Below are 25,625 nucleotides of genomic sequence, written 5' to 3' on the forward strand. Positions count from 1 at the left end.
GTACACAGAGTTCCTACCACCTGTACACAGAGTCACTACCACCTGTACACAGAGTCACTACCACCTGTACACAGAGTTCCTGCCACCTGTACACAGAGTCACTACCACCTGTACGCAGAGTCACTACCACCTGTGCACAGAGTTCCTGCCACCTGTACACAGAGTCACTACCACCTATACAGAGTCACTACCACCTGTACACAGAGTCACTACCACCTGTACACAGAGTCACTACCACCTGTACACAGAGTTCCTACCACCTGTACACAGAGTTCCTACCACCTGTACACAGAGTCACTACCACCTGTACACAGAGTTCCTGCCACCTGTACACAGAGTCACTACCACCTGTACACAGAGTCACTACCACCTGTACACAGAGTCACTACCACCTGTACACAGAGTTCCTACCACCTGTACACAGAGTTCCTACCACCTGTACACAGAGGCACTACCACCTGTACACAGAGTTCCTGCCACCTGTACACAGAGTCACTACCACCTGTACACAGAGTCTAAATCACAAAAGAATAAGTTTCAAGTGTGGGGGTGAGGGTCAGATAGAATGAAGAGGGAGTCAGGGACTGGGTATGGTTTCACCTGCACTCCTGCAGGAAGTTTTGTCTGGTTTGATTACATGTGGACTTCTCAGGAGCTAATGACACTACAGTCAACTGTAGAAGGACTATCTGTACCCTAACTCCACAACCATTGCCTTGCCTCCTGGGGACAAAATGACTGTGGACAAGCATGGTATAGTATCATTTTAATAGCAACATTGTGCAGTCTGTATCTACAAGATAACTTTCCTGGGACACTGGTACAGGGAGTCCTGATGTAGGTCCTTATTTGAGCATTGATAACCTTCATCTGCATTGTTCTAAGTCTTCATCTCAAGGATGATGGAGAAAGCCAAACAGAAAGAAACCAATTGTTATTTCAGAACTTGGGGAAAGCTCCAACATTGGAGCACCAGGGACATAGACAGAGTTGAAAATAGCAGAGGTGCTTCATCTGTTAGATGAACTGGACTCTGTTAGAGCTCCAGACCCAAATTCACCTTCTGTAACACCCAGCTACCCTGCGTCAACCTCAGTATAGTGCTCAATTGCTTTCAGAAGAGGCTGAGTCAGGTGGTCCTCAGACTCAGACCTTAGGAAATGTCATATGAGATCAGAGAGATTCATAAAGTCTATGTATTATGCCTAGTGATGAAAATTACTTTCCTTCCATCCTACTGGTGCATTCTTGCTCTTGGATTCAAATACATTGGGTACATAGTCTACCGTAGACCAGCTAAAGAGAAGATACCCATTCTAGCAGCTCGGAAATTCTCCTAACAAAAGTGATCAGGTCACAGCCCAGTTGCTGCATGTAAAGTCTATTCACCAATAGATCCCAATCCTGTTCATACATCAGCTCTTCAGCATTTCACCCTTAGCAAGGAACAGGTGGAAGAAAGTTATCACATATTTGATAAAAGCCTCTAGCATCTGAGACAGAGACGAGACAGAGGCCACCAGAAAACAATGCACTCCGAGATTACGTGCATCATAAAAGAAGAATCTGAGAAGTTTCTAATTAAAATCCTTAGTCACTGCACTCGTGAAAGCAAGAGCAGGCAGCTATTTGCAAAACATAAAAATAACATGCATAAACTAAGAAGATGCTCTTGGAACCTCAGAAATATCACAAATGAAAAATTAATTAGAGGAGAAGATCTAATTGAATAAATCGTGCAAGTGTGAAGCTCAAAAAGGCCTAAGAGTGTACACTAGAAGAGGAACAGTTTGGAGGAGGGAAGAAGAAATGGTAAGAATTAAAAATAAAGACAATAAACAAAAGGGGAGGATTAACCATAGCAAAAACCGAAAGTCCTAGAATTGAGGACCAACCACATATCTCCATGTTGAAAGTGCACGTCTCTGAGAATCTTTTATTACTTTAGACATGCACACACCAGGGTATGCAACTGAAGTCTTTGAAGATGGCCGTTTTTCAACTCAGAGGAAGGAAAAATTAAAGCATCAGCATAAGGAAGAAGCTTTTCTGGATTCCTATCTACAAATAACAAGAAAAAGGTCCCTGATGCTAAGATATATGTCAAATAAATACAAACTAAAAATCTGCTGTATACTTTGTTGTTGTTTATATTTCCTGCTTTCAGTGAACAGTAAACAAAAGACAATATAAAATGTTCTCATCGGCACATTTGGGAAATTCCTACAATAACTAAGTAAGCATAATCCCTCTGTGAGAGTTTATCTTATTAACCTTTAAAACTAAGCACTCCATTAGGTTTGACAGTGTATATGTTCCTGGCTTTCATTTAATGGAATTTTTAATTATGTAGTGTTTGACTGGTTTTTCCTAGTTATTCTTCTTTCAACATCCAAAATATAAAATATTTGCCAACACTGACCTTGCAGAATTTTATGAAATCAAGTCATGAGAATCTGGGCTGCCTGGACATATGACCAAAATTCTTGGATCCTTGCAATGGTTCTTTCTCAGGGGAATGGCCACACACACTCACCTTGAGGATCAACTTCTTTGGCTAGCTTCAGTGCATCCGAGTTAGCAAGATCGGTGTTGGCTGGTGTGACAGCCAAAATCAGGCAGTTCTCCCTCGTGATGAACTGCATAATCATATCTCTGATCTGATACTCAATATCTGGTGGCTGGTCTCCCACGGGCACTTTTGTTATTCCAGGTAGGTCGATTAGCGTTAGATTTAACACTGTGGGAAAGAATGGGAGAGTCTTACCGATACCCATAGTCCAAAAGATACCCACAGTCCAAAAGATACCCACAGGTGACCACCTGTGGACCCCGTAGGTGTCTGCATCATCTGCCACTCATCGGCTTTCCATACTGTGTATGTAAATGACTCCATCACAGGGGTGGAGAAAGGAAAGCATTGAGTACAAAATGAGCGCGCTAGTTTTCTCTATTTTTACATGATTGTGCTAAGCCAGACATTCATCTTAACATGATCTGAATGGCACTGATTTACATGCCTACCAGTTTGCTGAGAGAGCTTTCATACCCTAGCTGTCATAACTAGGCAGCTATGATTAAGACACCAAACAATAAATGCATATGTTGTCTGCCAGTCTTGTGCATTGCCTTCTAGTGGTATAAACACTTTCGGGGTAACAATAGCGCTTCCCTTCTAAGGCATCATATGCTATTTGCAGAGGGTCAGCCACTTTGCCTCTGTGGAAGCTGTGAACCGTTTGTGTTGCTTTGAATGGAACAAGGGGGCTCTAAAGCAGTGGATGGCAAGATGACTCCAGTCCAGCCTGCCTACCATCTCCTCTGTGTGGGTACCAATTCCTTATGGGAATCCATGCAGACAGTCCAGGGATAAGATTCATGCTTGGTTCCTCAGGAATGAAATAAATAAAAATATAAACGCACTACAGGGAGAGCAACTGGGAGGGACTCAGCTACATACCTCTAAAAGTTTTTGGCACAGACTAAAGATGAGTAATAATTTAAAAAGAAGTTTTCAGTTGCCCACCTTGCAATTTCCGATTTCTGAAGGTTTATAATAGAAAATAAAAGGATTCTTTTTAAATTCCCAAGTCTATACAATGCTGTCAGCCCCTTCCTGCCTTCCTCTAGTCTGAGCTCTTTGAACTGTATATCAGGCATCAGAGCACGAATGTGCCAGAGACTTGGCATTGTTTGATGATCTGCAAAGACTGAGAATTGCTCTAGTGAAAAAGGTTTGAGGAGAATCACTCACATTCGGAAGTCGCCCTTACCGTGGGGAGAGTAGACTCGGAGGTTAATGGGTATAGAAGAGATGCCTTTATTCATTCCTGTTACTCGGTCCGTTTCTGCTTCGATCTCATGGCGAACTTCATCAAAATCTGTAAATTTTTTTCCTTTGCAATGTAGAAACTCAGCATATTCTAAAACAAACAAAAAAAAAAACCCCAGAGATATTCATGGATTTATGTCAAGATTACATCAAGGAAACAATGCTGCATTTAAATAAAAATCCAATTACTTAAATAAAAATAAGTTGTTGTTCCTCAGCTGTCAAAACAATCAGTAGTTACTAAGAATGATGGTGCTCTAAAAAATGGCAAATTTGCTAACTTTCACGTAACAGTTAAGTCCTAGAAGTCCCCGAGCCTTCAAGCCTAACAAATGGTTAGAAATAAGTGTGGCTACCTAAATGATAGAACAAACAAAAACATGGTACCCTGCTATTAAAAGCCTTACATCTGGAATGCATGAAAGGCCTGCTTCCTAACTCTGGACTACTGGCATCTCCTTTTTCAACATCACCATCCTATTAGCATGGAATGCTGTTACACAAATACAACTTAAGGAGCTAGGTGACTTAGAAACAGTATTTCCTCAGTTCTTTTTAAATGCAGTGTTTTCGATTTAGCAACATACTATTCAAAATACCGTATCAATTTGTATACGTAGAAGTTTTCTCAAGAAAAAAAGTAGACAAAGTATTACATCAAAAATGTTTTCCTGCAGTCAAAAAACTATTAGGGAGGCAGAAGAAAGAACTCTTTAGAGCCAGGCAGTGGTGGTGCATGCCTTTAATCCCTGCACTTGGGAGGCAGAGGCAGGCAGATTTCTGAGTTCAAGGCCATCCAGGTCTACAGAGAGTTCCAGGACATCCAGGGCTACACAGATAAACCCTGTCTCGAAAAAAAAAATTCTTTAAAAAAAAAAACTATATAAATAATGAAAAAAATAGAGGGGTTGCTTGGTTGTTTGGCTTTTTTGTTTGTTTTAAGTTTTTGTTTTTGTTTTGTTTTAATTTTTTATTCCATCGTTTTTGAAACAATGTCTGGCTATATAGTCCAAGCTGGTCTAAAATTTGCTATGTAACCCCAGATGGTCTCAACCTCTTGCCTCAGCCTCCTAAGTATGAGAATTACAAAGGCATGCCAACACTTCCCAACAACTATACTACCAATTTTGATGCCCACTTCTAGAGATATCGGTGAAAACAAAACTTTACCATAGTAGTAATACTAAACAAATCTTGGAAGATATTTTCATTTCTCCAAGCTGAAGAAATGTTCCATCAAACATATAATAAGGCTGAGCATCTTTTGCCCAATGGATAGTTGAGTCCAAGACAGACATCCTTTCTACATTTTTTTTCCAAAGACATTGAAAATTCATCTAATAAACCTGGCCAAAACCAATGGGGGCGTTGTTTTAGAATGTAGTCCTTCTTCATCAAGCACATTAGCATTGACTTGAGGAGCCATCTAGAATATAAAGCTAACACAGGCTTTGTGTAGGAGGTAGGAGTCTGCACTTTAAATACTAGGACATGCAGAGATAGAGACGTGGGAAAAGACAGGAAGTAGAGCAGGAACAATGGACTGAAGTGTGGGAAGAAGTTTATGCCATATATGAAGAAAGAAGAAATCAGAGTATTAATTATGTCAAGAGATCCCTAGAAGAGGCTTCTGTCTGAACCCATTCACTGAGGATGAACTAAAGGTTTGACCTCTTATTTGAGAACTTAAAAATCAGTTTTAATTGGAAAATAATTCTTTATGCTTACATAACATCAGCCTCCTTGTCTCATTCCATTGTTTCAACCATTGCCTTATAGGACTGAATGACAAGGGTCTTTGAACTGTATATCAGGCATCAGAGTACAAATGTGCCAGAGACTTGGCATTGTTTGATGATCTGCAAAGACCAAGAATTGCTCTAGTGAATTAGACCAGGGACTAATCTGAATGTCCACTCTCAGAGGTCGCCTCCTTCCTGAGACTCTTGTCACCTGCCCTTGCTTATCTGACCACTGCTCCTGTCGCCTATCAGCAGACCATCTCCTCCCCAGCAAGGGGAGTGAAAACAAGGGCTCCTGAGGGGGAACTAAGGAGTCCCGCTTCAAGTCATTAAAGTTCTGAAATGACCTTGCTTCCCAATGCTAGACTGACAGTCACAACCTAGCAGAGTTGGCTGTCTTGCAGGTCAAGGGGTACAGATAGAATTTCTTTCCTCTCCTTAGGTTCTCCATATGATGCTCAGTCCTGCTCTCTACAAAATACTGAGCTAGCTCAGACAGTGCAGTCTTCTAGATGCTGGCGAACACACAGTAATGGTTCATAGGGCTTTGGCATCACTCCTTGAGAGAACACTTGTTTTTTTCCTGCAGTTTTACTCTACCACCTGACATTAGTATCAGAATATAACTCTCCAGAAGATTGGGCCCTCACTTCATTATCCTCTAAACTTGTGGGAATGTGAGCATTTGAAGGTAAGTGTAAGGCCCACAAAAGGAAAAAGAAAAAAGAAATCAGATTTCAAATAAATAAGTATTAATAGGATAAATGGTTCAGTATCTAGTTCCGTGATATACAGATGTAGAGCATAGGCAAGGCCCTGAGTTTGATCCCCCAAACACAGTGGAGAAGTGGAAAGAAAGTAATTTTACAAAAATAAAACTCCTTATTTTCCAGTGAGGTATAATCTGTAGGAAGTGTACCCATGCAACTTGACACTATCCTAGTTACTATTATCAGAAAGCTCTATTGCGGCCACATTTTCACCTGTTAATAAATTTGAGTAGAATGTATCACTGGTCAAACTGAAGACAATAAATGACTGTTGAGTGCTTGGCCCCAAAAGCAAAACCTGTGTCACACCCTCTACATCCCAGAGCACATCAGGGAAAGGGAAGCCCATAAGACCTGGGGGGGGGGGGGGCATCTATGAAACACTGTCTTCTATGGTGAGGGTAACAGACATGAAGCACAGCAACTGGGCAACTGCACAGGACCTATGTGTACAGGAAGACAAGAAAGTACAAGGGACTGGTTGAGAAGAGTACTGTCTTTAGGCATATGAGGGGGTAAAAGAGAGCCAGAAGGATTGAATATGTTTATAGCCTATTAGACAATTGTGTCAAATTGTCAGTTAAATTAATAAACATTTACTGGTGACAATTTACATAGCACAAAGAGGGGTTCCTTGGTCGCCACTAGATGGCACCTACTTGCTCTTTCTGCAGGAACCTAGCCAACGTCCTTCCAGAAGGTTATAAAATCACTGAGGCTTTCAATTTAGATTTAAATTCACTTCTGGACTCCGGAAAATACTTTTATCCTAGGACTTGGAGAGTTGGTGTCTGCAGGATCATCAGAAACCTTTATGTCCTACAAATGGACTCTGGGGTGTCTTTATTTACTTAGTTAAGTGAAGAATCCTCTTTTAACTCTACTAGCAGAAACTGGAGTTTAACAGAGGGAAAAGAACCTGTCTGCTCACAAAGTTACTATGTAATGAAGTTACACAGTAACAATGTGCACCTGAAGGTCGGCAAGAGTGGCAGAAACAACAAAAGACAGGGGGCTGGATATTGTGTGAGATTTTGGAGTATAATTTTGTTTGAGGTTTTTTTGATATGATAGAGTGCCATCTGAGCAAAAACCGAAGAACAGGAGAGAGCAAACTATCTCTGTGTGTAGCCAAGGTATGCTGGGCTTGCTGGAGAGGAGCATGAAGGCTGCTATGTTTGGAGATGGAGACAGAGTTGGATGATGTGTGAATTTTGTGTTTACCCTGAGTGATACAGTAGACTACAGAGGGATGGAGTTAGAAAGAAAATGTGATGGCATTGAAATGAGTGGCACCGGATGCTGTGTTAAGGGAAGACAATGAGGAGCTAGAGAGAAAGCGGATGCTAGAATAATCCAAGTCATGGTTGAAGAGGCTTGGCACAGAGGGACCAAAGTGGGATGTTGAGAAATGGTTGAATTCTAATGTACTTTGAAAAGAAAGAGAAATATGATCTCCTAATGGGTTCAAGTTGAGCTGCAGGAGAGGAGGGTGCTAACAATAGCTTCACAGGAGTCCATCTCAGGAAGAAGGAAGAGGGGGAGAAGGAGGAGGAAGAAGAGAAGGAGGAGGAAGAAGAAACAGGAGGAGGAGGAAGAGGAGGAGAAGGAAGAGGAGGAAGAGGAGGAGGAGGAAGAGAAGGACATGAAGGAGAAGGAGGAGGAAGAGGAGAAGGAGAGGAAGAGGAGGAGGAGAAGAAGGAGGAGGAGGAGAAGGAGGAGAAGGAGAAGGAGAAGGAAGGAGAGAGGAGGAGGAGGAGGAGGAGGAGGAGAAGGAGAGGAGGAAGAAGAAGAAGAAGAAGAAGAAGAAGAAGAAGAAGAAGAAGAAGAAGAAGAAGAAGAAGAAGAAGAAGAAGAAGAAGAAGAAGAAGAAGAAGAAGAAGAAAAAGAAACTAGAAGGAAGGGCCTGAGACAGTATGGAGAAGGAGGCAGAAATCAGGAGTCTAGGGTGGGTACTCACTGTGTGGGTTGCGAGTGCATACACACACACACTACCACAGGGACATCTGCTCCTGATGGAGATTGTATCAATGCAGTTGGTTCAGTTTAATCCAGTGTGTGTAGACTCTGCAGACTCCCCCAGAAGATGGCAGTCAAGTGCTTGAAGCCAACAAAATAAATAAATAAATAAATAAAATAAGGTGGCTTTTTCTAATTAGCACAGAAATGCCTCTGGGGCTACATTCCTGCAGTCTGTCATGCAAGGAGAAGACTGAGTTGGGTAAACAGATATATTCATTCAGAACGTGTTACATTCAGGCAGAAAGCCTGAGGGCCCTGGGCCCAGGTGTGCTAATCAGGAATAGAGCTGGAGGGCTGAGAGAAAACTCAGGAGAGGTGAGCTGAAGTCCTATAGAATGCTGAAGACCTTCCAGGCCCTTCAGGAAGTTAGTAAGTCACAGTGGAGATGCAGGAGAAAGGATAACTCAATTGGGATTATAGGAAAGCGAAAAGCCAGGAAGTAGAGACCAATGATCAGTAACGCTTTAAAGGAGTTTTGTTGTGAAAGCAAGAGAAGTGTCGCAGAGTCTGGGGCAGAGTGTGAAGTCAAGAGAGCCCCTGTCATACACACAAACAAACAGCGTGTTCACAGGCTAACACTGACAGCTTCTGTCCCGCATTACAGGAGAGGTGACAATGAAGAGCAAGAAGCAGGAGATACTGAAAATGTGTCTGGGGAAGAGGCAGTATAAAGTTGAAAGAAACAGAGCAGGGTGGAGTAAGGCGGATAGTGGTGTGTGGCATACACCCTTCAGGGTGAGAACTTGTCCTGCTTATCTCAAGCCAAGTGAGATGGCTCGGTGCTGCTAAGGCTGGTGACCTGAGTTTGATTCTGGAACCCATACAGTAGAAGAAAAGAGCCTATACTCTCAAATTATCCTCTCCCTCTCTCTCTCTCTCTCTCTCTCTCTCTCTCTCTCTCTCACACACACACACACACACACACACACACACTCGTTGGGTTGGGTTGGGTTGGGTTGGGTTGGATTGGTCTGGTCTGGTCTGGTCAGGTCTGGTCAGGTCTGGTCTGGTCTGGTCTGGTCTGGTCTGGTTTGGTTTGGTTTGGTTTAATGGGCTGAGAGACAGCTCAGTACTTAAGAACACTTATTGCTCTTGAAGAGGACCAGGGCTCAGTTCTCAGCACACACATGGCAACTCATTCATCTGTAACTATAGTTCCCAGGGATCCAGTGCCTTCTTTTGACCTCTACAGGCATTGAAGTTGCATGTACATGTATGCAGGCAGAAATATTCATACACATAAAATAAAAATAAAACCTAGAATTAAAAACTAAGCAAAACTAAATTGAAAAAGTAAAAATGCTTACATATATTCTCATTGGTTACTAATTGTACAATAATAGTATTTCTACTACAATATAAATTATAGAAAGAGAGAAAGAGACAGCACATACACCGGCTAGCTGTAAAAGGATTCTAAATGAGTAACCAAAATAACCACCGCAAGCATGTCGATTTGGGCTTAACTTATATCTACCTCTGGGCCCAGATCTGCCCAGCATTTTAGGAAAACTGACAGGATGAGGATCTTCCTATGGAGTCAAATCTTACGGGATGGGAAAAAACAGAAGCTTTACCATTTTCAATATTCGGTTAAACTCAGCAAATCCAAGTTGACAGAGAGAAGCTGTCTATAATTCATCCTCTACTCAATCTGAGACTCACAGGTCTGGACCCCTCTGTGTCTAACCGCATGGTGAGAACTGACAGACGTGTGTCCCACTTTCTTACTAGAAAAACAGTTCCCATAAGTGCAGTTCATAGCCATAGGATTAGACTGTTCAACAGCTGAGTTCCTCTAGTAGTAAATCCAGTGCTGTTACGGGATGTCTGCACCTAGCAGGAAGACCACATGTAAGTGGAGAGCAGAGGTGGCATGAGCATTTTCTGGGCACTTGACCACTGGTGTGATCAACATCCTGTCAGCCAGCATAAGGCATCACAATTCTCTCGTGAATCTTTCAAGCAATGCAAAGCCTAAGGGATCATGTTTATCTCCCTGCTGTTCAAAATCCAAGTATATGAGGAGCTCAGAGAGTGTTATCACAAGACTAAAGCACCACTCAGGGAGAGGTTTGTATGAGTCCGGGCGTGAAGGAAATTCTAGCACTGATTCTAAGCTGAACTCCATAGGACAAGTTTTTGAGAAACTGAATGGAGAGACATTTTTAAGGGCCTGGAGAGAGTGTGCCTGCTATAACTTGTTTACAATGGTGATCTATTTTGCTTGAAGACCTATGAGGCACAATCTCATTTTATGATTTTTGAGATGCATTCTCATAGGAAATCACAGTCTCCAGTGAGGGGCTCTTTTGCTACATCTCCTGTGTTCTTTTCACTCCGAATGCAGTCACATGAACGGTCTCTTTCTCCAACAATGCCAGGCTTCAGCCCAGGATTGATCTGAACAGTACATTCAATATCTTAGCCACAAGCTGAGATAAAGGATGAAGGCTGTGTGTGGATAAGCCTGAAACCCTGGGAACGCATCAGGAAATGTTAATTTAGGGCAGTATGTCTTCAGTTTCACAAAGTAGAACCCTTACATTTAAATACCTTTCCTGTTTTATTAATGGAGGCATAGCCTGCACTAAAGCAACGATAAGACACTCTTTATAGCAGATAATACTAATAATGGAAGAGCATTCGTAAAAACAGAGCCATAGTTCTTTTTGTTCTAGGTCCCTGTACAATTAACACTGTCATTTTGACTAGTAGGGAAAAACAGATTATGCTAGGTTAAACGACTGGCAAATGGTGTGGAGGAAGGGTAAGATGGTGTCTGCCTGGGCATGGTTCCAATCATCTGAGAAAAGCACAGCGTGACCATAAGATTTTAAATGTTTCCAATATGCTCCCCTCCCCCAGGGAACATGTATATGTTTCAATTACTGGGGGTTAACTAGAAAACAGCAGTTATGAAGAACCAGTATACAACCACTCATCAGTCTATTCTGAGATTTGTGGTGTTTAGCGTTTTATCTGTAGCCTTAGATTTGATAATGTTCTGATAATGCCGTTTTCTGAGCAAAGGGCTCCAAGGAAAATGGAATGCATTTAGCACATAAGCAAGAGGAATTTGTGCCACACTTAGCTTTCTTTTCTGGTTGTAAAGAGTACCTTTGTATGACTGTGTTTTTTAAACATATTTCCCCAAAAGCAGAGGCTACATTGTATGTGTCTGTCCTTCCCTGATGCCTGGTATAGTTAATGAACATCTTCAGAATTCCTCCTTCTCTAAAGGAATATACTTTGCATATACCATTGAGGAATGCAAGTTTTTAAAAAAGGAAAGCTTCAGATGTTGGAGGGGGATGGAGGGAGGTAACTGGGCAGGGGAGAGGATGAAGAGGCAGGAATCATGTATGGGGAAAGCAAGGAGAGAGAATGGAAATACATCTATGCATGTATACATCCATGTGGTGCATACATGAATGCATACATACATACATGCACACACATAAAGACAGACATACACACATATACATACATACATACATACATACATACATACATACATACATATGACCTAATTATATTCCTGATTCCACTCCTGTTCCACTCAATCCATTCAAACCCAACATTTGGAAATCAGGGCCTCTCTACAAGTTGCTCCTCTTTGGGAAGGCTCTTCCTACAGACCTGTTCACATATGGTTCCTTACTGTCATTTGTTTCTCATCCAAAATATCAATCCTTTATGGAGGCTTCCGGGCCAGATAAATGAAGTCACACTACATCATTTTACACAACTTATCTTCTTGGTACACTTGGTCATTATGTGAAGTGGTTTGGTTTGTTTGTATTTTTCTACTCAGCATCTTCATACACTACAATATAGCTCCAAGAGAACTAGAAATGTTGTCTGTCTTATCTGTTCTCGTCTCCCAGTGAAATACACTGTCTGTATATATTTGTTGAACTGATGGATAAACAGAGTAAAGTGGTGAATGAATAAATGAATGAATGAATCAATCGATCGATCAATCAATTAACAAATGTGGGTCAAAGCCTGGAAGTGGTTGTAAAGGAAAAAACAGTCTCAAATGTGGCTTCTGGTATATTGTGACTGAGTTATTTTTTTTGAAATATCCATGTAGAGTTTTAAGGGATCCGTTAGAAATAAGGGCTGCCATTTTAGCCCAAGAGCCACGACTGTGAGAGTCACATGGACTGAAGGCACAGAGTGATGATGACTGTCGAAGAAGACTATGAAATGACTCCAGAAAGAGCCGTGGGAAGATGCAACCTTCAAGGTCAGGTAGAAGATAATGTATTCACAAAGCTGACGGAGAAGCCAACGGTGCAAACACCACGCTTGTCACCATGGTGCTCTAAATCAGAGTGTAAACTTCAAGACGGTAACAATCAATAGCTCTGAAAGATGCTGGAAAGAGATCATCACATGCTACTATTGGAACTGATATAGACTGGGTAGGTGGTGTATGATCTGCAGTAATAAGAAATACTATTCTATGTGCAGTCTAACCATGTATTGTTATTTCAATGACTTTTGTGATGAAAAGCTTTACCTAATTCTCTGAATCCCATTTTCTTATGTCTCATCCCTTGTTGCCAGATTTATAGCCATGGATTCTTGCAGTTGGCAATACTTTGCATTTTTTAAAGAATTACTTATTTTTATTTTCTGTACATGAGTCATTTACTTACATGTAGGTAAGTCTGCTGTGTGCATGCAGTGCTCACAGAGGCCAAAAGAGAGCATTAGAACCCTTGGAACTGTAGTTAAAGGTTTCAAGCCATCATGTGGGTCCTGGAAACCAAACCCCAGTCCTCTGCAAGAGTAATCAGTACTCTTAATTACTGAGCCATTCCTCCAGCCATGGCACTTTGATTTTTTTTAAAGCCCTATTCCCATTTTAACTGTATTTTACTTTATACTTGAGAAAGCTAACACAACAAGGTGTGTGACCGGAGTCTAAAATAAGACTGCTAGAACACAAAGGCAGGCCAGTGCCCCCCAGACTCAGGAGGCTTGCACTATGCTGTGTCTGTGTTTCTGGCTCGCCGTGGGTCTTTTTTCTTCTTCTCGATCATCAGCTAGATTTTAAAACTGAAAACATCAAGAGGAAGGCTCTGAGGAAGTAGGTTATTCCAGCCCTATCCATGAAGAACAGAATGTGAAAATCCAGAAGCAGCAAATGATTCAACACTGCTTCTTAACAATGCAGCAAGTAGCTGTCAGGTAAAGATCTTTAGGGTGATTAGAAGTGAAACAAGACTGTCGTGCAAAGAAGTAATCAGAGTTTCAGACAGAAAACACAACAGAAACTAGGATTATTGAAAAATGAAAGCACTACCTCACCCAAAAAAAAGCTTAGATGCAAGAAATAAAGTTAATAACTGAGACCAAGTAGCAGTCAAACCATAACAGTTGATACTTATGTAATCAAAAATATTTCCAAAGGTAATGAGGTGGAGTGTGTACAGCTGGAATATAAATATATGATACTGACATATAATCTTACTTTGTAGCCTTGGTTGGAAATCTATCTCTGCTCCCTCAGTATTGGAACTAAAGGAATGCACCACCATGCCTGGAAGTTGCTGACTATATGTTAATTACTCAACTGTTTTATACACATACATATACACATACACATACATACACACATACATATGCATATACATATACACATACACACATACACAGGCATACACACACATACACATTCACATATACACACACATGCACACATAGATACACATTCACATATACACACACATACATACACATATACACATTCACACATACATATATACATATATACATATACATATATACACATATATTCACATGCACACGCACACACATACACATACACATACACATTCACATACACACATATACACAAACACACATACAAACATACACACACATACATACACATACACACAACACATATACACATATAAACACATATACACATACATATACACATGCATATATACACATGCATACATATATACACATATACACATAGATACACATACACACAAATACACATTTACACATTCACATATGCACACAAACACATGCACATACACATACACATTTACACATTCACATACACATACATGCACATAAACATACACGCACATACACATACACACACATATACACACACATATACACATGTAAACATATACATACGCACTTCTATTTTTCTATTTTATGCACAATTGACAGTGTTCCATCTAAGTAACTAAAGATCTTCAGTATACCTAATAAGACCCTCAAATGTCTTCAGGATAAATGTCTAGAAGTTATTATTAGCTGAAAACACAGCCAAGTTGCTTTTATTTCCTAACATTGTGGGATATGAGTGGAAGTTTGGGTATTTTGCATTGTAAAGTCTTTATCCAGTATCATTTACTGAAAAAAATTACCATATCATCACTGAACTGCCTTTGTACCTTAGTCGCAGAGCATTTAGCTAAATCTGTGTAGGCACATTTTTAACTCCAGACCCCTAATCTATGTGTCATTATGCAAATGCCATGCTACTGATTACTATAGCTTTATTAGTCTTGAAATAAAATATTGATTCAACTTTACTGTTGCTTTGCAAAGGTATTTCCGTTATTTTGAGTTTTTTGCATTTCCACAAGAATTTTAGAATTACCCTCTCAGTTTTTATGAAAGAAAATTAATTATTACCTATAAGAACATTCACAAAAGGTTTTCTTCTCTGCCCTAAGTGACACACAGGGGTTGTGGGGGACAGTGGACATGGTTAACCAAAAGCATAAGGATTTTTGGCAAATATCTTCTCTAAAAGATATATTAAATTTAAAAAGAACTATCCTAGTCTGGGAGAATAGCTTGGTTGATAAGGTGTGTGTGCTTAGCATGTTTAAGCACTGAGTTTAACTGTATTCACCACATAAACTGTGTGGTACACAGGCTTGCAATCCCAGGACTTTAGAGGCAGGAGGATCAGAACATCAGAATTATCTTTCATGAGGCTGGAGAGATGGCTCAGAGGTTAAGAGCAGCACTGACTGCTCTTCTAGAGGTCCTGAGTTCAACTCCCAGCAACCACATGGTGGCTCACAACCCTCTGAAATGGGCTCTCATGCCCTCTGCTGGGTGTTTGAAGAAAGTGACAGTATGCTCATATAAAACAAATAAACAAATCTTTAAAAAAAAAAAAAAAAAAAAAAAAGAATCTTTCATTTGAGGCTAGCCTGGGCTACATGAGACCCTGACTCCAAATGAAAACTAGAGATCCTTATATTTCCTCTAAACTCTATCTCAGTAGTACCACCACTTCAGTGTTGTGGGGTCTTATGAAAACATATTTCATCATTTATACCCCATATAATAACTAGCTAGTCAAGGTAAAATTCCTTGATAATGAGAGTACATATTTTTGTAAAAAAAGAGTAAAAATATTTGTAAATTTAGAGAAACATGTTTGAAATTGCTTGAATAAAATTAAAATGTAAAGAATCCTTATTTTGACAAATGTCTTCGTTTCATAGATGGCAAAATTATCTATGACTCAGACCATAAATCCTACTGAATCATTTTTTGAAAAGTTTTGTTAAATAAAAGGAAAAGCTAAGTATTGGCCAGAAACAAAAAGGGCTCAGTGGGATATATCAATGTGTATATAAAATATCTAAATAGAAACACATAAATTTATAATGCTTTAACGTCTCCCTTACATGGCCACTGGGGTTTTTATTTAAAGTTCTTGTTTTGTTTTTGTTGATTTTATTGTTTTTTTAATGTCTTAAATTCCAAGACATTTTTGTAAAAATACCTGGCACTCAGGAAAAAAAACATAAATATAATGTAACCTGATTTTTCATGTGTGTGTGTGTGTGTGTGTGTGTGTGTGTGTGTGTGTACATCATATACATACACATACACATATGAAAATGGTAACATCAGTGAAGCACCAATAGGGGAAAGCAATTTGAAGTCATGGTCTGACATTTACTGTTGCTGTTTTGTAAATCAGCTTGCATAGATATTGTTTCTTAGCTACAACAGTCACCAATTTTGTTTTGTTTTGTTTTATTTTTCATAAAAACTTAGTAGAAAAATCTGTAAGTTCTTCCACCTCCTTTAAAGGAGATTCCAGCAAAGGAAGTAATCAATAATGTTTGCAAACTACAAAAAAAATAGGAGTTGGAAAATGGATAAAGAGTAGAAAAGAAATGAGAAAAAAAATATCTTGTTTGCAATAAGGACACTTAACCTACAGCATGTTCAAAAACTGTGTCATGGGCTAGAAGGATAGCTCAGTAGTTAACAACCTGTACAGCTCCCGTGGATGACCCAAGTTTGATTCCCAGCACCCACATTGGGCAGCTCACAAATGCCTGTAATTAGAGCTCTGGGGGATCAGGCAGGGCCCTCCAGCCTTTCCAAACACCTGAACAAAGGCTCACACACTCATAGGTATATTCATAATTAAAAATAAAATATTTTAATGTGTATTTTGTTGTGGGTAATAATGAAAAAATGAAATATGATAAGAGTGTAGTAACTCTCCTGTCATCAAATATGTCATCATATAAAATTAATTGGAGATATACTGTATTACTTAATGACTATTATCTAATATTGGTGTTGTATTTCTCCCAAATGTAAGTTGATGCATACATAAACCATTCCTAAACAAAACTAGGTATCCCCTTTCTCAAAGCAGCACTCAAACCTGTACTATGATCTACAGTGGCCAAGGCTTGAGAGTCAACCTCATGTCTGTAGTGCTGTTTCTTCCACACATAGCTCTTGAAGTCATTTTAACTTCTGCAGGGTACAGCTCTCACTGGGGAAGCTGATGTCTTTCCTAGGCAGCTGTGAGCACATGAGAACATTCTTGTGGGCTCCAGTCACCAGAGTTACCCAGTGACTACTGACTGGACCTCCACAAATTTATACTACATCAAATAATAAACTAGTAAAGACTCTTAAGAAGTCCCTCATTTAAAAAGGAAGCTCCAGGGCCAGGCAATGGTGGTGCATGCCTTGAGCCCAGCACTGGGGAGGCAGGCAGGTCTCTATGAGTTCAAGGCCAGCATGGTCTGCAGAGCAAGTTCCAGAACAGCACAGACAGACAGACAGACAGACAGACAGACAGATAGATAGATAGATAAAAAGAAAGCTTAAAACATACAAGTAAAAATCTAGATAGCAAACTCTTTGATCTCAAGGAAGTTACAGCAGTCATCTCTGGACACCGGGCCAAGATTTAAAGACACGCATTCTGGTTCTCAAGGACAAGATAGCGCTCCCTGCATCCCCTGCTCCTCACTTCTCCATGCCCCTCCATCCTTCGCCTCCAATTTTCATCTCTTCTCAGGTCTCATCTACACTGTTGCTTCTTCTCCTCCACTCCCCTTCCCCAAAACAGAGCATCTGTATATGTGAAGGAGGCATGTATCCTAGTCCCTATAAAGGAGGCACATGTCCTGGTGTCTCTATACCATGTCGTCACATTTCTAGGGTCATGGATGACTAAGTCAAAACAATGGCACCTTTCACCACACCCCCCAAAAAAATGTACAAACTTGCATTTACTCAAAATTTAACAAATAATTTTGAGAGTCTTCACAGAAAATGCCATTCCAACGCCTTCCCTGAAAGAAGATAATCACTATCACAGTCATGAGCTATGCCTACCCAAACCTGATGTAGCAAAGGCCAACTCACATGCCATCATCACCAAAACCCTTCCATCACTCCAGTATGGGGAATGCTTTTCTGTTCTTTTTTTTTTTTTAGAACTTTGCAAATCAACCATTTATGTAATTATATAGGTAGAAACAATCTCAAAACTCTTGTTGTAGCTAGTATTCTCATTTTATGTAAATAAGGTAATTAAAGTCTAGAAAGCTAAATAACATGTTCAAGAATATTAGACAATGTGCTTATGCGTTCTACAGATGGATAGCCAATATTGTATGCGTCCAGAGAATCAGACGGACATATTTCAAACCAGCAATTCTTCTGCACCCAGGGGTGATTGAAAGAGCAGATGAGTGGGCACTACCAAATAAACCTGAGCTGCTTGTTGTTTTTCAAACACTCTGACATCTTTAATATTCCTTCCGGATGTTCTCTTGGTGCACTCAGTTTTGTTTTCTCATTGGGTGTAAAACAACACTTTTCTAAAAGCGTCCTTTTAGGAGAGGATGCTTTCTCTTCCCTTCTGGACCAATTGGTTATGGACTAACTGGAGACTCCCATGAGCCATCATGGCTCTCTGGTAAGAAGTTTAATATCCATCAAATGTTTCCAGTCTTCTAAAACCTGTTCTGCCTTTTTCAGCATGGTTTTGCATCCTCTTGGCGAGCAGGAGGCCTTTGATCATACATGCCCCAATTTGAGTTTTCAGAATTCCTGCTGTCTTGCATGCTGTGATATCATATTCTTGTTCATTGAGAAATGAGATTTCTGGCCATATGGAAATTTGTAACTACTAAGAAACTACAACTACAGGAACACAAACCATTCTGTGGCTCTGGAGAACTTGGTCAGGTTGGAGTAAGAAAACAGATTTGTGGTAGTTAGCAACGGTTTTAAACGTAGCTTGAGAAAAATCAAGCGACTGCTGTAACTGACAGTTGAATCGTGTTTATGTGGTGTTTATGTGGGCTTTCAAAGTGGAGAGGTCATCTGAAACTGAAATGGTCTATGCAGGATTTATGGAAAGGGGAGAGTCTGGACTAGAGGTAAGAGGCTATACAGAACAGTGGGAAACCAAAACACATGCCTGTAATCCAGCACTCGGGAAGCTGAGGCCAAAGAATTGGGAGTTCAATACCAGCCTGAGCTACACAGAAAGAAATCACCACAATTTAAAAAGAGAGAGAACCAAGAAGAGAAAAGAGAGCATTGATATCATCAACCAATTACTAATAAAGTCATCTGAGACAAATAGCAAGTGGACAAACGGAGTGGGCAAATGACAGCATTCTAGAAGAACTGCATGTGTGGACAAAGGCATGAAATGAAGGCACAAGGCCTGCGCAGGAGCGTAAGAGGAGGGAGGGATGAGCCCCCTCGGAGATCGCTGTCATAAGATAATGTACGTAAGCCAATATCTCCTAATTGTACAAGAATGTGAAATACGGAGGCCACTGTTTCTAAATGATCACCATTAAAGAAAGAGCTGGAGTCTGATGAGACTTCATTCCATTGCTAAAGGCGGTTATGAAAAAGTTCGCTGTAGGAGGGAAAAAGCAGAGTTGTGACAAAAGCTGCCTGATTCTTCTGTGTAAATGTCTCAAAAGAAGAAATTGAAGAGCTAATTGGGGTCATTAATAGACCACGATAAGGGAGATTTAGAAGGGAGAGTAGTTACACAGGCATATATGCTGCTTTGCCCTTCATGACCCCAGTGTGAATACTCCTGATTTTAAATGCAGTCATCACACAAGACAGAAAGCACTACATGCAAAAATTCAAGCCCATCCCAAACATAATTGAGAGAGTGGTTACACAACTTATGAAAAACTGCTCCACTGCTCACATTTAAAACAAATATGAATAATTTTATATCGTATTTTATGATCATTTTCTCCTTTCTTTTTTCTTTCTTTTTTTTTAAGATAGGATATCATATTATAGCTCAACTAGCCTACAAGTCACTATGTAACTCAGGCTCATCTTAAACTCATGGCAATCCTTCTGCATCAGGATGCTGAGTACTGTAATCATAGGTAATGAGCTACCACACCTAACTTATCTCTACAGTTTGTTTGTTTTGTTTTTTTTTTAATCTGCAATGTTTTAGGCTGAGGTTATTCCTGTGTTTTCTTTTTTGTTTCTCCAATTTCCTCTGAGGTCATCTTTTTCTCCTGTGCAGCCTCTCATGCTCCAGGAAGAACTGATTCCGTTTTGGAGAGGATCACTCCAATGTAGCTGGAGCTCCTGTGTCTAGTACCCTGACTGCGAGTGCTGTAATCCAGCAGTGCATCCCGTCTTCGGTTCACTTGCAGATATGCGCTGAGGAGGGACTCTGCATCCAAGCTCTTAAGATCAAGCTCTTACTCTCCACATTTGTGAGCATGGATAAAAATCTCAGCACTCTTTGGGGGTCCTTCAACCCAGCCCCCAGCCTCACAGTTTACCTTGGGCTCATCTACCTGCTCCACTATTACATCAGCAGAATAGCACACACTGTGTCTTTAAAGTGATATCTTTCAGCAGCCTTTTGAGTATGCACTTATTTCAAAGGGGCTCTTAAAGTGAACATGAAAATTGAAACTCTTGATATGCATGATTTTGTGAGGTTTTCTGGGTCAAGAGAGCAGCCAATCATTTCAAAGATCACCTCAGACTACTTTAAAGAAGAATCTTATGCACACATTCTTAAGGAGCATTTGTTACATAAGCCATGGACCAGCTTGCCATACACTGTCTCATGTTGACATCCACAAAATCCTGAAGTATTCTTATCCTGGCTTAGGTGTAACTTCTGGGTGTCCCAGTTTCCTCCTTTATGAAGTGGGCAGAATAGTAACATCTTGAAAAGTAACAGTGTTTTCCAAAAGCTGTGTCTTTGCCTTTGTTTCTTTTCCTGTTCCTACAATAAAATACTATGACAAAAGCAACTTAAGGGATAATGGGTTTATTTTGTTCATAGCTCAAGGCATAGTGCTTAGGATGGGGACAATCAGGATAGGGACAATCAAGGCAGCAAGATCTGGAAGCAACGGATCACATTGCATTCACAGTCAGAAGCAGAGAAGAATGGATGCATGACTGCACATTCTTCACACACACACACACACACACACACACACACTACATTATATACATATATACATATATACATATATACATATATACATACACATACACATATACATACATACATACACATACATATACACATATACCTACACCTACACATATACATACACATACACATATATATATTTCAAGTCCCCAGCTGGGGAGAATGAGGTACACCCACAGTGAGAAGTCTTCCCAGCTCACCTAAAGCAATCAAGATAATCTCCAGCAAAGACATGCCAGAGAACCATGTTCCAGTCAATTCTAGACTCTGTCATCACTCTACCCTTTGTTGACTTGACACCTAAACACCACTCTGAAACCATAACCTTCCACCCTTTGTCCCCACAGGACCATTACCATAGTAGAAGATGAATTAAGACCAATGTTACAAGTCCCCACCTTGCAGCCCCACCCACACATCCATCTCTCCTGAGCCAGCTAGACTCCAAAGCTCTCCTTGGCAGGTGTCCCAGAGTCCTGCCATCTCCAACACTCCAGAATCTCAATGCAGCCTGATCTTCCCCTCCGGTGCTTCACAGAACGGTCTCCGAGTCTCTGCGAGGATGGGACCACACAGAGCTCCGACGATTTTCATGTAGTTTCCATGCCTTCTAAACTAGTATCACATAGACATCACTATCAAGATGGAGGCCCCTCACTTAGGCGACAGCTGCAGCGGCTCCTGGGTTTTAAAGCTGGGGGACACTTTCCTAAGCAGTTGCACTCAAGGGACCAGGGAACCCTCCGTCTAGGCTTTCCTCCTTTAGATGAAGTTGGGTCTTCTCAACATGGAGCCTCCAGGGGCTGAGGTCTCACCTTTGGGACACATTTCCTGGTGTCCCAGTGAGGCACACGAGAATTGTGTTCAGTGGTACTGTTTTCTCTAACAATTGTAGTTGCTTTCTCAACACTACGTGACTATTACTCTCCTATCTTGAAATTTCCTCTGCCAAACAAGTTAATCCATTATCATTAAATTTGACTTCAGCCATGCTCTCAAGATGTGGGAGGATCAAAGCCACATTCTTATCTATCACACACATAGCCCCTATTGCTGGTTCTGATTAGAATCCATGTTCCCTTCTGAAACCTGTGAGTCAAGCCTCCCGTTACATATTCTCTCAGCATTACCATCTTCCACAGAAATCCCAGGAGCAGCCCATTAACCTCTGCCTCTAACACACTAAAACATTTTTAGCCCAAAATACCAAACGCTTCTACATTTCAGCCACAAATGTCTCCAAGGCTTAAGATCCACATGGTCAGCTCTTTTGTAGCAAAGCCCCTCTACTCTGTGCCCATGTCTGTCCTACTTTCTTTTCTAATCTCTGTGACAAAAATCTTCTGATAAGAGCAACTCAGGGGAGGAGTTTATCTTACCTCACAGCTCAAGGTAGAATCAATCAGGATGGGGAAATCAAGGCAGCGTGAATGTGCAGCAGCTGGTCACATCCAAGTCACAATCAGAAACAGAAATGGATGGATGGATGCTTGCTGCTAGGTCCCTTTCTCCATTTATTCAGCCCAGGACCATAGCAGAACATGATGACCCACCACAGGCAGGGCTTCCCATGTCAGATCAGTCATGATGACAACTCCCTTACAGCCCAGGACCATAGCAGAACATGATGACCCACCACAGGCAGGGCTTCCCATGTCAGATCAGCCATGATGACAACTCCCTTACAGCCCAGGACCATAGCAGAACATGGTGACCTACCACAGGCAGGGCTTCCCATGTCAGATCAGCCATGATGACAACTCCCTTACAGCCCAGGACCATAGCAGAACATGGTGTGACCCACCATAGGCAGGGCTTCCCATGTCAGATCAGCCATGATGACAACTCCCTTACAGCCCAGGACCATAGCAGAACATGGTGACCCACCACAGGCAGGGCTTCCCATGTCAGATCAGTCATGATGACAACTCCCTTACAGCCCAGGACCATAGCAGAACATGGTGACCCACCACAGGCAGGGCTTCCCATGTCAGATCAGCCATGATGACAACTCCCTTACAGCCCAGGACCATAGCAGAACATGGTGACCTACCACAGGCAGGGCTTCCCATGTCAGATCAGCCATGATGACAACTCCCTTACAGCCCAGGACCATAGCAGAACATGGTGTGACCCACCACAGGCAGGGCTTCCCATGTCAGATCAGCCATGATGACAACTCCCTTACAGCCCAGGACCATAGCAGAACATGGTGTGACCCACCACAGGCAGGGCTTCCCATGTCAGATCAGCCATGATGACAACTCCCTTACAGCCCAGGACCATAGCAGAACATGGTGACCCACCACAGGCAGGGCTTCCCATGTCAGATCAGCCATGATGACAACTCCCTTACAGTCCAGGACCATAGCAGAACATGGTGACCCATCACAGGCAGGGCTTCCCATGTCAGATCAGTCATGATCGTCCCCTAGCATTGTGCCCAGGGACTCATCCCCTAGTTGGCTCTGCATCATCTATATCATCTATCAATGAACACTAACTAACCACTGCAGCTTAGAATGCTTACTATAGATGGTCTCCCCTTTATTGTTCTTTAAAAGTTATGAGTATGTTGTTAGATTATTTAAAACACACTAAGCTATGATTTCTGTTGTGCTTCAAAAAGTTCATATAAAAGTAAATTTAGGAATATAATACAAAAAAACTATTTTAAATACATTCTTATTTTTATCTGTTTCTACCCAAATCTGTGATTTTACAGAACTCATATTGACTTCCACAATAACTAACTCTTGAACTTTATAGTAAAGTTTAAATGATTAATAATCTGTTAGATGCCAAGCTTTTCATAGATAGTTGTTACTATCCTGGGTAAGCCACACATTTTCTATTCCTCAGTCTCCTCTATATCATCATCATCATCATCATCTGGCTGGGGACTGTTGTGAAAATTAGGCAAGTCAGCAATAACAAAGAGCTTAGATGAGTAGCAAGTAGACATGGAAAAGCCAGTTCCATGGAGCTCGACAGGTGGATCAGCAGTTAAGTGCACCGAATCCTCTTCCACAAGACCCAGATTTGATTTCCAGAACCCACATTGCTGCTCACGATCATCTATAACTCTAGTTTCAGGGGATCTGACACCCTCACACAGGCACACAGGCCGGTAAAACATCAATGCCCATGAAACACAAACAAAATCACTATTGTATAAAGCTAACTGCTAAGGATAAAAGCTGTCACCACTTTTCTTGAAATAAAGAAATGATTCAAATAAAGGCAGACTCTGGCATTTCTACAAGCATTGGCTCTAGCTACCAAAATTCTCACTTGGACAACATGACACTATAATTTTGCTTAAGGTATTTGAGATTTCCCTTGATGTAGTGATCATTTGTTTGTTCTCATGAAAAAGAAAAAGCCATAACAATAAATGTAATCCTATTTTTTTCCACAGCATAGCTCAGAAGATAAATTAACACAAGAAAGGCCTTCCTTCCATGGACTCCCATTATAAAAATCATTTGTAACCAACATTTTTAGTGACAGAAGGAAAAAAGTTCTCTGTTTCTATGACCACAAAATCATGTCTCTTAGAAGCTTCAACACTAGGAAAAAGAAAATTTTTTGAACTGAGTTTAGCAGACATGTAACATTCAACGTTCTTTCATTCCATTGTGTGTCAGTATAGCATCTCTGTGAAAGGCACCATGGCTCTTATAAGAGAAAGCGTTTCATTGGGGACTTGCTTATAATTTCAGAGAGCTAGTCCATGATCATCCTGATGGGAAGCAGACAGGCGTGGCAGTGGAGCAGTAGTGAAGAGCTTTACATCCTGATATGCAGGTAATGGCAGAGAGGCACTGGTCTAGTGTGAGCACCTTCAAGCCCTCCCCCAGGGACACACTTGCTCCAGTAAGGCTACACTTTCTGATCCTCTCCCAACACTTTGTCAACTGGGAACAACACATGCAATATATATGTCTATATATATGTCTACGGAGGCCATTTTCATTCCAATCAACGCATGCTGTCTTGTTCAAGCTTCAAAGCCCTTGCATGGAAAACAACAGGAAGAATAAATGAATTCTTTCTGACTACATACAGGAGAAAATGTGAGGCTGGGTCATTTCACCATACCAAACTACATCTTCACAGAAGAGCATTTGAGTTACAGGGGGCATCTTCTGTACATGATTGACAGCAGATCTAGAATTAGCAGAGCAAATATCTAAGAACCAATTTTCCTAACCTCTGAACCCCCTTAACTTCTCTGAGATCATAACAATAAAAGGCTCAGAGAACATAAAGGTTTGTGAAGCCTGAAGGTCTCTGGTCCTACAGGGGAAGGGCTGCCAATCCTGCAGCTGAGGGACACTGAAGCCAGAAAAGGCACCAGCTCACAGTAAGAGGCTGCTCAGCCTACATACCTATGGCACTGACTCACTGGTCACATGTGTCACACAGGAAAGACACTTAAATCTTGCTCAGGAAGTCTACCTGGGAGA

General features: G+C 41.0%; 1 protein-coding gene across 4 annotated transcripts in view; it reads right to left on the bottom strand.

The window, feature by feature from the left end:
• The window catches only part of Dnm3 (dynamin 3), a 485,510-nt gene that overhangs the window by 355,860 nt on the left and 104,025 nt on the right, over window positions 1–25,625 (bottom strand). For all 4 annotated transcript variants that reach the window (XM_052200636.1, XM_052200637.1, XM_052200635.1 and 1 more), the window contains exons 3-4: window positions 3,774–3,923; window positions 2,537–2,740 (exon numbers count right to left, since the gene is read on the bottom strand). In XM_052200636.1, the coding sequence (XP_052056596.1) occupies window positions 2,537–2,740; window positions 3,774–3,923 (354 nt within the window). The remainder of the gene's footprint in view (window positions 1–2,536; window positions 2,741–3,773; window positions 3,924–25,625) is intronic.

The sequence above is a fragment of the Apodemus sylvaticus genome, chromosome 12 (genome assembly GCF_947179515.1).
Source record: "Apodemus sylvaticus chromosome 12, mApoSyl1.1, whole genome shotgun sequence".
NCBI classification, from domain to species: domain Eukaryota; kingdom Metazoa; phylum Chordata; class Mammalia; order Rodentia; family Muridae; genus Apodemus; species Apodemus sylvaticus.